We start from the raw sequence: 13,569 nt of genomic DNA on the forward strand, positions 1-13,569 counted from the left end.
GTTTCAGGTCTCATTTTCTTCAAGTACCAACAAAAGTAGTATCAACATTTCTTTACACCACATTAAAAGCTTTTGGGTGTTTCACACAAAATCACAGAATGGTTGAGGCTGGATGGGACCTTGATGATTTTGAAGGAAAAAAAAAAGATGTCCAACATAATTTTAACTGTAGACACCAGATTTAAGTTTCACCTGCAGAGCAGAAATAAAGGGCTAGAAGCTTTGTTTTTTCACTGATTGAAATTTATTACAAATACACATATTCACGGCTTATTTTGTGCCCGCTGCACATTAGAAACAAAACCATACAGAACCAAAAGTGCTTTTATTATCAGAAAAGCCCTGTGATACACAATACAATGCAGAATCCTACTGCAAGTCATTTAACCTCAACCAGGTATAAAATCCCTTGAATATCTGAACATACTCTCTCACAAGAAGTACGTAATACTAACGATTACCTATTGGTACCAAGGTGCTTCAAACCAAAAGCACAAGTGCTTTCAAGACCGATCTGAACTGAAATGAGTTATCTGAATTTGCTTTCACTAACAACTACTCCAGGCATACTTTGCCACAGTATGTTTAAAATTTTTTTAAGAGGAACAACAAAATCCCTCAAATGCCTTTAAATATGGCATTAAAGTTATCAGGCACTAAGACAGTTCAAGATACAAATTAATGGCTCTGCCAAAAATAAATGTAAAGGCTTCCAGGGCAGCCAGAGGCTAGCTGACTTTGCCTGCTCATTCTATACAGCTCTCTGCAGGGTAATGTTTGATAAGCATAAAGCTTATCAAACTGCACATGAGTTTAAAAAAAATCAACATGCCATGGACTGGAACTTCTACAGGGTTAGTTTCTTTTGCTGTCTTGCTGAGACTCAGAGATCTGTGGGATCCCTTACTTAGCCTCTACTTAGAGAAACACTCAACTCCCTTACCTGATGGGGAACTCTCATATGTGGCAGCAAAGTCTTATACTCTCTGAATATGACATCATGCCTTCAGAATGACAGAAGGATGTTCCTTCATAGGCATGAAAACAGACAGAAAAAGCCTGAGAAATCCAACCTTTTCATTTCAGATGAGCAGCTGCTTCAGAACTGAAAACAAATTTACCTCTAGTCCCAACAGCTCTTTGAATCTCTTCCCTGGGAGATATCAAAGCTAGTTCAAACCTTCGATACATTAATCCTCATTTGTTAGATACATCCTTTTTTAAAAGAACAGGGAAGCCTGAAGAACTTGTGTTCAGGTAGCCTGGAAGACTGCATATGGGTCACAATTAGCAACTCCCATCTAAACTCATGCTCAGAGCCACTCAAACACAAGTACTTTTCAAAATGCCATCACAAGTTTGTGACTGTGCAGAAGAGACATTGTCAGCATAAATAAAAAAGGGGGGTGACCAGCAACCTGTATGCACAAGCGTTCTACCATGATGCACCATCCAGAAATCCAGAGGTCTCCATGTCTTCCAAGCCTCACTCCCTATCTTACAGCAGCACAACCACCTTCTATACCTGTGTTTGGCTGCCATAACAACTGCCGTATGTCAGAAAAAAGGGCATTTTGCTGGCCATCTGTTTGTCCACTTCTTAACTGATCATCACTGCAGTTACATGTCAAGCAGCATTTTTTCCAAAAGGGTAACTCTAAAGGAAGGGGAACATGCTTTTCTTTGTATCCCCTATTTACCCAGTTTTTTCAATTACAGGTTTTGGAGAAAGGGTCTCAAGCATGACCAGCTAAAACTTAAATATGCCTCAGTTATTGCCAACGCAGGCTTTGGTTTAGATCAGTATAATCCACACATGAAGATAATGTGAGTTAGAAGAACTGAAGTTAATGTTGTAACTTCACATGCACTGCACGGAAATTTAAGACACTGTTTCACTAGGAGACAAACATGCCTCCTCTTCTTCTAACAATACTACCTTCCGTCTGGAGAGAGACATCACGGACTTTATGACAGTTAAAGAAATTCTAACAAAAATGCGCAAGGCAAGAAAAGCGAATGGGATTACAATCTGCATAAGATGGAAAATTGCTGTGCTAAATTCACTTAACAAGCATGTTAGAAAGAAGGCCCCAAGGCTTACACAAGGGTAGAGAGACAGTTTGGCAAACATGAAGGCATGCTCCTTGCCACCGTATCTAGCAAAAGGATGCAAAGTTTCCCTTTCATGGAGGAGGGCTGTAGTCCATATCGCAAACTGAAATATGCTGGCAAAGAAAGTGATAACACAGCTGACCTGAATGGCTTCTATTTCATTGTGAGACTTCTCTGCAAATTCACTGGTCAGCTGGTAAGCTAGTGGAAGCCCACCAATGAAAGCCAATGAAAGTATGTTAAGCAGTCCCATTAATCGTGTAGCTTTTGTTACATAAAGGAAAAGTGAGTGATGGACAAACCATAGGAGACCAATTGTTACAAATGAGCCAAAGTAGGCAAGGTAGTTTGGCCCATATTCACTTAAAGCTTCAAGCAGGCTACCATGGAACTTCTCCTCAACTTCTCTGGGATCAGGGACGTTGTCTTCACTGTGGAGAGAAAACTTACTTTGCATATTACTGTTATAAAAATACACCTGGAGCAACACTGAACTATGTTGCTTTACTCTAAACAAGTAGGGAACAACAGGCATCCACTTCATAGTTCTCTAATTTGTAACTTAAAAACAGCATTTCAAATAACAGCTCTGCAAATAAATTAGATCTGAAAGGCAATCTGAAAGTGAGTTGGCATTCCTTTAGGTTAATGTGATAAAGTTACCATAGTGGCTAAACAGCTTTTATTGATAAAAGCCTTTTATCTGAAAACACTACTAAGCAAAAAGGAAGCTTTGTTCTTCGAGACTCCCCACCCCAACATACATTAAATAGACTGATGATCACTACTGCTGAAATGTGGGTGTTAGAAATACCTTTTGTTTGTGTTCTGTATCCTTCCAGAAAATCATACTTAAAGTAACCACGGCAGGTTTTAGAAGTCAAAGACAACGTTTGGTTAATTTTATTTCCTCAAATATTACACATAGACAAAAGTTAATATTATACTTAACAACACAAAGCGTAAGAGGCAACACCAAGCCTTACCATATATCCAAAATGAGCAGGGTTGCTACAATAGCATAGACTCCATCACTGAATGCTTCTACCCGTTCCTTACTCAAAGGCTCACTGAGGTAAAAAGTGAAGGTTTCTAAGCTATGGTGTTCCTCCTCTTCATCTCTCTGACCTGGAAACAAATACACATGTTTACTAATGAAAGACAAAATCAGGTGGCATAAAACAAGGTAGTTAAACAACCTACTGTGACCTCCCTTTCTCCTTCTCCCCACCTGCCAAAATCTTTCTGTAGAAAGAATGGTGCCATTCATCCGCACAGGTCACTCACAAGTTCACACTGCTTTCAGGACAACAAGTGCTTCAGGGACAAAAAAGCCCTGTCTTTTAAACTGTATGGCAGACCATTTCCACCAAGTTAATAATCACTCAAAGCAGATGCTGAACAAAATGTTTGAGCTAAACAAATCAGATGCTGTGCCTCGGGAAGCTCTAATAGCTGTAGGTCCTCTAAGACAGTGTGAAGAACTTACACTGTGTGGGAGGAAAAACTCACTGGAGCGTGGGGGCTGCACTGGGACATCAAATGGCCTGCTTTAAAATAAATCGTCTTTGGTCAAAAGGTGGGGCTCTGGAGCTTTTACAGGAAATATCAAACACATCCCTGAGGAGTGGACTCTGAACTGCCCAGCTAGCCAAGCAGCACCACTTCAGGCATATAGATTGGACGAAGAAAAAAGCTTATAGCTTCCCGAGGAAGTAAGGAGAGGAACTGAATGAAAAGCAAGTGTAATCACAACTCAGTCAATAGAGCAGTAATTCATGTCAGCCATCTGACAGGGTGATACATACACAGACATGACCTGACTGCAAACTGCAGTGCCCTTGCTGCAGTAGGCATAAGCAATATTTGTATGTGTTTATTCTCTGGCTCTGAGAGCGTGGCTTTAGCCATTTCAGAGCATTTCTGCCTCCCTGTCTATTTTTGCTGCCACATGGGGGAGTCAGAAGTTATGGTCCCATTTGCAGTGTAGACAGATGGACTTGTACTAGGCTGAACAGCAGAAGCACAAAGGTATTATTCTCCCGACTCACCTTGGGAGTGCTGATTCCAAAGATATGATCTGTTCAGTGTTTACGTGGTCAGTTTATATTGCTCTCAAAGAGGGACACTCCACTTTTTGGCTGAGTAGGTTGCATGATACCACCTTCTCCTTTATTTTGGCACTGGCAACCTCCTTCTCAGCAGAGTTTAAGAGCAGCTCTGGCTGTTGCTGTGGTTGTGCAATTGTTAGCGCTGACACAAGGGAGGCAGAAAGAACATAGGCAAGGAGCATGAGGAAAGGAAGCACAGATTTAGACTGACTTAAGCCATGTGTGAAGGGACACTTTTAGACCACAGCAGTTAGATGTAACACCCTAAAGAGTTAATTACCCTGAAAAAGTTTGATTTGTAGGTGCTCTTCTTGCCAGTTTGAAAATGTGGGACCATACAGTATTGCTGGGAAGAAAGTGCTTTCTTAGCATAGAGCTCGCTTCCTATATTCTTCAATCCCCATGCTCCCTTTTTAGGAGCGAAAAGGGATAGATGGCCTGCAGCCATCATTCATGTACTTGTGTGAGTGTGCACGTACATGCACATCCAGACAAACCAGAGAGGTTTTGCACTCAGAAATGATCTTTGAATGTGTTGTGCCTTACACAAATCTAGTCACAAATTAAGGGAAGCCAGGGAGTGACAGAGCAACTGTTTGGAAGCACCGCAATAAATCCCCAAATCACTACGTTCCAAGATTCGATATGAAAGTAGAACTAAAATTACTGCATTCCAGGCTGTTTAGATAACATGTTGACAACCTAATAACATATCTGAACATACTCCTACGAATATTGTTACTCACCAACAATTTTCGTTTTACACCATGTAATGAATCGAGTGAGATGTGGAAAAACTATTACGAGCCCAAGAAGTACATAAGACTATGGAGAGGAAAATGAAACACAGTTTACATTTAGTTACCAAAATATAAATTACCTTCCAAGTTTAATATGAAAATATTACTCTCAATCTTTAGGTATAATCACATTGAGAAAAACAAATCTTGACTTTATGACATGGAAAAGGCTCACCTGAAATGCACATGCACCTCCTGAATATTGTATGTACAACCTAATACTGCTTTTTGATAGCTAATTTAGTACCAGTAATGAAGCAAGCTAAAACAAGAAGGGAAATAATTCTGCTAACAAAAATGCAGTAATGACTCCTCTGGAAGTTGGAGAAGTATCCCATGTGATCCTTTTGGGTCCCTTCCAACTTGAGATATTCTATGATTCTACTACTTGTGTCCCAAAGACACCTCAGTGGGTTGTAAGTGGTTCACAGGCTTTGCACAGGTCTAAGCACAAGAGCAACTTGGAGACTAATTTCACTGTTATTAATATTAAAAGCAAAACACTAGTGAACAAGGCAAGGGAGAAGAGGGAAGTAAGTGTGTAAGAGGAAAACATATTTGCAGTTATAATTAGCCCTTTTCACATTTGGACTCATAACTGTCTCTTTTATCAACAGCAACCTGATTCCTCCCAAATTTGGGGATTATTTAAACACTGCTAATACCTGTGGAATCCTTCTCAAAATTCAGTTAAATCCACCTTTTCCTAAAGAACAAGACAGAGGAAAGGAAGCTCAGGAAACATCCAAAAACTAGATTTCACTTCCAAGTGGGGGTTCTGAGAAATATAAAATCTATTAATAAGTAGGAGCAACTCACTGCCATTTAATAAAGATGGCAGAGAAAACGCCTGTGTAAGAGCAGGCCTTAGACAAAGACATTTGTTTTGGGATGCAGGTTGGCTAACTGGTCTGCTTATTCTATTTGCTCTTACAGTCTCAGTGCAGCAATTATACTCGCTTGTCTTCAGTTTGTGCAATGTGACGTTTATTTCATGTAACCTTCCACATTATATCACCTACTTATGATGAGCAAGATGCTAAGTCACTGTTTAGAAGACCTGCTTCTAATTAAGAGAAGCATTAAAAAAAATCAGACAGAGCAAGTAAAGCAAATATTGTAGCAGAATACTCTTCCAAAACTATCCAAACTTATAGATCAAATTACAGATTGGTATCTGTGAATTGAACACCTTCAATGCAAAATAGCAGCCATGATTACAACACCACGGAACTGGCAACTGAGAAAGTCTGCATATTTAACACGGACATCATTATTTTAATACACAGTCCTAAATACAACTAATATACGCTGCTGCATCAAAGTTTTTGGTTAACTGGGAGAACTTACCAAAGGAATAAAGAAAAAAGAAAAGATGGCTGCTAAAAAGCATAAAACTGGTCCTCTTAGGATAATCTTTAAGATATGGTGCTTATAGAAATTCTGATTTTCAGACACCTGTATCTGTTGATTCAGTAAGTGTGGGTGATAGAATCCATACACTACTATCACAGCCTGCAAGGAGAAGAGCATTACTGATGTTATCACATACAAGTATATGCAGCATTTCAAATACAAAACTGTAAAACTATAGATCAACAAATTCCAAAACACTTTCAATCTTATCCTTCATTCCCACAGGGAGGGCTGGTCTCAGAAATTCTGAGATTTCACAATACACTGCATGTCAAGATTTTAGCCTTCTCTGCAGAGCTTATCATGACCATGGATCTTACATGAAGAGGAATGAAGACCTCCACAATAAGGAACAGAAAGTAAAAAGGCACTGCACCAGGAGAAAAACAGTGCCATTGCATTGAGGCTGAAAGCCCATCTTCACTCAGCCATCACTGCACAGCTCAGTAAGAACCTCAACAGGAAAAGTCAATTGCTGTTTCCCCAAGGCATTTCTAAAGAGTGGGAAAGGAATTACTACTCTGTGGACTTTGAGATCAGCAGATTTAGTTGCATAAATCAGCTTCACAGGACAGTTGCAATGTAAACCTTCATCTTATATACAGATACTGTATTACCACAACATACACAACTTTGAAAAAGAATGCTGTACAAACAAAAAAGACATTTATCAATTTATACCCATAGTTAAGAAACGTAATTTTAGTTCTAACCAAGAAAATCTATTTAAAAATGAAAATGTAAACGGATAGTTCCAATACCTGTATAAGGCCAATGACAACAGCACAGACACTGAACAGGAAAATGCCAAAAGGTACCTCTGGAAAGGAGGCCATTAAGGAAAACTAGAAAAAAATGCAACTAGATCAAATATTTAATTAAGATGCAATGTAGGAATAACAGTGGAGAAACAGAAGCAATCTTCATTCAATACTGAAACTCAAAAAACTAAATAATACTTTGCATTTCAACATAATTCCACTAAATGCAATTTCTAGCCACAAATACATAGAGGCATCCCAACCAAAGGCATCTGGAGAGATGGCTTTGCTCTCATGTTGATACTGCAAAACCTTAACCTCTCTGACACTACGTCTCCATAATAACTACAGACTGACTTGTAGCTGAGCATAAAGTTTAACAGTGTTTTCAGTGGACAAGATGTTCATGGCTGTGAAAATTCTTGATATTAGGATACCTTTTTGAATCTTTTAATTTCTCTACCTCCATGGCTCCCTGTTGTATTAATTTCTGCAGCTTCATTAGGGGGGACAAAAAAAGCAGGCAGTAGTATTATGGTAACATTGACAACTTTCCAAAAATTATTTCACCTTCAAGGCAAAGTAAAAAGTATGTGCTCTTGCTGATAAAGATTATTTTACTGACCACAGCCTTATTCTTTGCAGACTAATATATAACACAGATGTATCCACAGAGAAACAGGTGCCTGTCATACAGATATGTTTTACACATACAATAGCAGTCAAAATGCATTCTAAACAACTGTTTTGTTCTGCTAATATGGTGTTCAGTTGCAAATATTCTTTCTAGCTCTAAAGGTCAGATGACCAGAAATTGTGCAGAACATCAAATCTGCAGATTTTAAAAATGAATGACTGGCTGCCAGAATCAACCTTGTTGAGTAAGTCAAAAATGATACCAAAAACTCTGTCTAGATTACGACAGGAAGATGTTCTGTCATCTAAAGAGGAGCTTGAAACACAGCTTTAGGTCTCTTATAAAATGCAAAATTTTCATCAGGCAACTCTGACATTTTTAAATGCAGCTGCTTTTTCAAAAGAAATCATGGGAAACTATGACTTTCCATGATTATAATTTTTTCTTTGAGAATACCTGTTTTTCTGCCAGGTCCATAACATGCTCTAATTGAAGGTTATAACATGTCCTCATGAATTTTAAAAAAGTAAGGCTTAACTATTACAGGCTTTATACTATAGTAACTCTTTCCTGGGTTTCTGAATACTTTGGTAAAGTCTTTCCAAATAAATAAAGAAAAAAACCCTGTAATTTAAACATATGTCAAGTTTTAGGACAATACTTACTGTGTACGGCAAGAAAGTTATGATCATCATACAAGCCTAAAAAAAGAAAAAAAAGCATACTGAAACACTAGGTAAAATACAAAGCAAACAATTCTCTCATTAAAGATGTGTCCAGAAAATGCAACACAAACATATCAAATGCTTGTGCTGTGTCGTGAAAAAACCCACATTTCTGAAGTTCCCGAGCTCTGACTCTAACAAATGGCTAATTCTGTACATATCTTCCACTTTTGCTATCCAAACTATACAGGCTTATTTCAGAAAACACTACAGTTTTGTTACCAATACCACAGGTAAAAGATTTGCTATGGTCCTTAACCGACTTCTTTCTCAAGTAGCAATGCAAAAAACACCACACCTCCTAAAGAGGTGTTTCTGATTTGTCAAACCCATTAATCTCTGATCACAAATATTTCATACATGAAGAAGCCAAATTAAAAAAAAACACCTCAAGCACAAAGAAATGCATTGCTTTGAGAGCTACATTAGATAAGAATTACGTGCCTTAAGCTAGTCCTCAAACATAATTTCCTGTAGTGTTATCTCGTGGAGTTTAAACTCAGTATTTTTATTAACAAAATTAAATTAACTGTGTGGTTGCACACTGTCAGAGAACAGAATTTTAAAAAATACAGTAAAATACAAAGCTCTAGCTGGAAGCAAGTATTTGTTCACCATTGCAGCATCTCATTACAACTATTACTAACCAAGGTATTACAGGGTGGCTTGTTAAAAAACTACTCAAATGAAGAATTTTTAAGAGATAAGATTTAGGCAAGTGTAAAGCTCAAAACATTGATTCAGAGATTTGTCTCTGGGTCATAGTTCCAAATAAGCTTCAGAATTAATTTCTGAGCAACTTAAAACTGAGAAATGACTGAAAACATAACTGTAGTTCAAACCTACCACTAAGATTTTTTGCCACAAAAGACATAGCATTTCATTTTCTTAAGCCTGGAGGACAGATACTTCAGCTGGACACTGATGAATAGAGTCAAAAGCTTTTGCCATAGGTGCCTCTGCAGTTCCCTCAGATGAACTTGAGACTAACCTGTTGCAGAACTTCTTTTGGCTTACAGTAAAACATGTGCAAGTTAAACGCAAGTTAGTTATCAATCAGCCACTTTGGCAAGGAGGAATTCAAGCTCTTTGTAACTTTCGGACTTGGAAATTTGGCAGAGTTATGCTATTTAAATTAGAAACTTTTGGATATGTAGATACAGACTTAAGAAAAAGTGGTCTGTACTTGCTAGTTAAACATCCAGCATGTCTGACAAGACTCACCAGATTTAGAAGAGCAAGGACATCATCTATAAGCTCTATCACCTGAAACAACCTGTCAAGGCAAGACAAGATATAATGAACAAGCCAGCTCCCAAAATACGTTTTACAACACTGTATATAAATTGTACACTTATGACATTATAGGGGAACCTGATTTCCTTTGCTCCAGAATTTATAGAACTAGTCCAGGTGCTACCAAAACTCATTACCTCAAACATGGAAGTAATTTGTTAGAAAAATCTGAAAAGTGAGATATGAAGTCAAGTTCAGTCATGGAGCAGTTATCAAGAACCTCATTTCTATTTGAAGGACAAGTGGCAAATCATGTAGCAAACTGGCTTTTTTTTTCCCCACTCTATCTTTCCTCTATACCAGAAATTACATATTTACTTTGAAGTAAATTTCACCTTTGTTAAGAGCCAATTCATCTGTGAGGAAGTCATCCAGATGTCAGTTCTGACCCATCGAGTCACATACCAAAAATCTAACATGGCAGTGAGCTACAAATGGATATCATTCTTTGGAAAATGGAAGATATGGGGGTGACTGAGGAGCAGGAGTTGATGATGATTCTCGGAGTACTTTCCACTTCACTATAGGATGAAATGCAGACAAGTCACAGGGCAGGCCACTGGTTTGCTTTCTCCCACAGCACTTCTGTTCCAGAACAGCTCTGTCTTTTGCCACCTGACACACCCAGGACAGGACAGCCAGCAAATTGCTAGGGAGCTGCACAAGGCTTGGGAGCCACAGGACAACTATCATTAGCTGTCAATTAATCACCTATTTACTTAAACACAGGCAAGGCCCAGAACTAACTGGAGACTGACAGTCCATGCTCATTGCTCGAGCAAATGCTTCTGAAGCATGAACAAAGGCAGACTTTCACCAGCAGGCACTGTTCACTGCTCACACAAGAACATGAACAAGTCCATTTTATACTCTGATGCCAAAATAAAAACATAGGCGCCAGACTGACTTTTAGCTTGTCAGACAAAGCAATGCTGTGTAGGATCTGAGCCCTGCAGTAGTACTGCACAGATCTTCCAGAGAAGATGCAGATGTTCAGAGTCCATCCAGAGTCTTAGATTTTTCTTTGTTTCGCATGCCATTGGGAAGAGCTATTATTCTGACTTTCTCTGAGTTTTACTTGGGAGAACAGAGGCAAGTTCATGCTGTTAGGGCCAGAATATTTTCAGAATTTTAAGGCTTAAAATTATTTCTCCTAAAGATACAGCATTGTTATTGTTATGCAAGGAAAATAAGCTTTTCTTCCAAACTGCCCCACACGTTGTTAATGAAACTCCTGATCTACAGAAGTGTCACTTAGAATCGATAGAACCGACCAACCTCCACAAAACCCTAAACCATTCAAAGACTATGCCACAGCATTTACTCATTCAAGCAAAGAAAAGCAATGTGAAAAAAGCACTGATGTGAAGTATCAGCTTCAAGTATTCAACTACAGGTTGCACACCTCTATTAGAATGCAGTCAATCCACTATAGGAAAGAATATAGTAACATTTGTAAATTTCAAAATTCAAACAAAAACCTGCCCTGATTCCAGTATGATGCCTGCACACCAATTTCTTTTTAACTACCAAGACATGGGCAGGTGGCAGTGTCCACAGCTCTATAAAATGCAGCATCTGCAACACTACAATTGATTTTGTGAGAAGCACTGCTGAGGACTGAGAGATAAGTTGTGCAGTATCAGTTCCTCTACTTGTGCAGCACACAAGTTACAAAGTCATATTTTTTCAGCATAATTAGAAGTTTAATTCCATCTAGAATACGAACTAAAATGAAGAGTAACTCTAATTTAAAAGATATATAATGCTTGTTGTTCTCTGCATCACTGTGTCAGTGGTGTAAGAGTAGTTATTCGCTGCTTAGGGTAGCATTTCTGTACAATTATTTTTTTATATTATCCAACGAAAGACAATTCAGAAATATATCAGCAAGACAGAAATGTATCAGACACATTGTTACCTCCTGTCCTTTTAAGCAATAGTTTCTCTTTAACTTTGGAGTCAAATGCTGTGCTCCTACCTTACATGAGCTGCCCATGCCACTGTGACTATTAAGAAGGTCATCAAGTAGACTGCAATTTTTGCTAGAAGAAGTTGCTGAACACTTTCACCTAGTTTCTGAAACAGAAAGTGACACCCAGAGACAGAGAAAGTAAAGTTAAATGTTACACTGTGAAATTATTAGCAATACCTGCAAATGAGGAAGGACATGCAGTCATGTAATAGATTTTTTGAAAATGCCTGCCAAGAATGCAGTACTCTTCCAAGAATCTTTTTACTACTATGCAGAGGAACTGATTTATTAAACACTTGTAAGTATGCTGAAATGTGTAATTAAGTGGCATACGATGTACCAACACATCTCTTCAGTCTGTAAAAGGGCTTACCAATGCTCTGTTCACCTTGTGATTCATTTATGCACTCTCTCATCTCTGTACCCTGTAAACTTTCTCAAATAATTAATTTTCCTGTTTCTTTCAGAGTTAGTTTATTTTCTTCTTTTTCCCCCTTTGCTTATTCTGATTACATTTATTATTAATCTGATTTTAACACCAGCATTCAGCTAGCACTATGTAAGTGGCTTCTCTAAGGGATGACCAAAAAGAGCAGGTGCTTTTCTGAAAGATGATTTGGTCAGATGGGTGACTCATTTTTCATGCAAAAGTAACTGGATAAAATCTATGGCATACAATATACAGCTCATTCAGGCTTTGTATCACAACTTCAGCAGATTATACAGATCTTCAGTACTTAAGTTTTTCACCCCAAGTTCACCAGCTCCTCCCCCTAGGGGAAATTTCTGTTGGCTTTAATGTTACTTAATGGATTGGGCTTCTTGAAAGTCTGGAAGTTTAAATGAAGTGGGGCTGCTAAACTAGGATGTTACAGGTACTTGCAAGGACACCAGAAAGAACAAAAGACATATGATACCTGATCAGGATGTATTTTTGTGTGAGCCACAGGCAAAATCTGAAATAACAAAACCTTATTAGTACATGACATTCTTTTCCTGAAAGCTTTATTAAAATTTAAAAAGCTTCAGGTAGCCGCAGACACTCCTGGATCACGTAGCTACTAACAGCCTGCAGTTCTGGAAGACAGAATCACTTTTCGACCGCGCAGGGACCACGCCGTTACCCCCCCGCCGCGACCGCGCACTGCTGCCCGGGGACAGCCCGCCGCGCTTGCCGGCACACGTCTCCCAGCCTGCGGGACCCGCGCCGACATATCGCCGTAGCGCTGCAGGAACGGGGCTGGGGGGAACCGGCGAACACGTCCCCTCGACAGCGCCGGGCTGGCGGCAGCGCGCCAGGCAGACGAGAGCACGGCAGGCTACGGGCGCGACCCGGAGAGCCCGGGACAAGCGGCGGCTGCTCGGGCGTTTCCCCTCACGCCGCCTAATGGCGGGCCCCCGGCCTCGCCGCCCTGCCGGGCCTCCCCGCGGCATCAGCCCGCTCCCAGCCCCGCCACCCCGCCGGCCCGGCTTCCGCGGCGGGGCCGTGTCGGGCAGGCCCCACGCCACGGCTGGGCCGGGCCGGGCCGGGCCGGGCGCTCACCATCACCGTGGCGATGATGGAGAGCAGCGCGTCGCTGTAGGCCAGCAGCCGGTGCGACGTCTGCGTGCTGCTCCCCAGCTCCAGCTCCAGCCCCCGGCCGCGCACCGGCACCGACTCGGGTTCCGCCGCCCCGCCACCTGGGCCCGGCACCGCGGCCCGGTGAGCCGACATGGCCCCGCTGCGCTCTGCC

General features: G+C 40.2%; 1 protein-coding gene across 1 annotated transcript; it reads right to left on the bottom strand.

Moving 5' to 3' along the window:
- Positions 1-221: 221 nt before the first annotated feature.
- TMEM175 (transmembrane protein 175) lies at positions 222-13,561 on the bottom strand. The gene is made up of 10 exons (XM_068422737.1): positions 13,380-13,561; positions 12,754-12,792; positions 11,843-11,940; positions 9,790-9,841; positions 8,506-8,541; positions 7,204-7,287; positions 6,377-6,541; positions 4,973-5,051; positions 3,102-3,243; positions 222-2,546 (listed from the first exon to the last, which is right to left on the bottom strand). The coding sequence occupies exons 1-10, from the start codon at positions 13,548-13,550 to the stop codon at positions 1,883-1,885; spliced, it is 1,530 nt and encodes a 509-aa protein (XP_068278838.1). The 5' UTR covers positions 13,551-13,561; the 3' UTR covers positions 222-1,882.
- Between the last annotated feature and the right edge of the window lie 8 nt (positions 13,562-13,569).

The sequence above is a fragment of the Nyctibius grandis genome, chromosome Z (genome assembly GCF_013368605.1).
Source record: "Nyctibius grandis isolate bNycGra1 chromosome Z, bNycGra1.pri, whole genome shotgun sequence".
NCBI lineage: Eukaryota > Metazoa > Chordata > Aves > Nyctibiiformes > Nyctibiidae > Nyctibius > Nyctibius grandis.

Bases quoted from the DNA above. Each gene is read 5' to 3' on its own strand.
- TMEM175 (XM_068422737.1), bottom strand. From the start codon at position 13,550: ATGTCGGCTCACCGGGCCGCGGTGCCGGGCCCAGGTGGCGGGGCGGCG. The intron at 5,052-6,376 runs GTAAGTTCTCCC...TCCTCTCCATAG, and splicing joins CTTTTTTCTTTATTCCTTTG to TCTTATGTACTTCTTGGGCT. The intron at 3,244-4,972 runs GTGAGTAACAAT...ATTTGTTTCCAG, and splicing joins GTGTAAAACGAAAATTGTTG to GTCAGAGAGATGAAGAGGAG.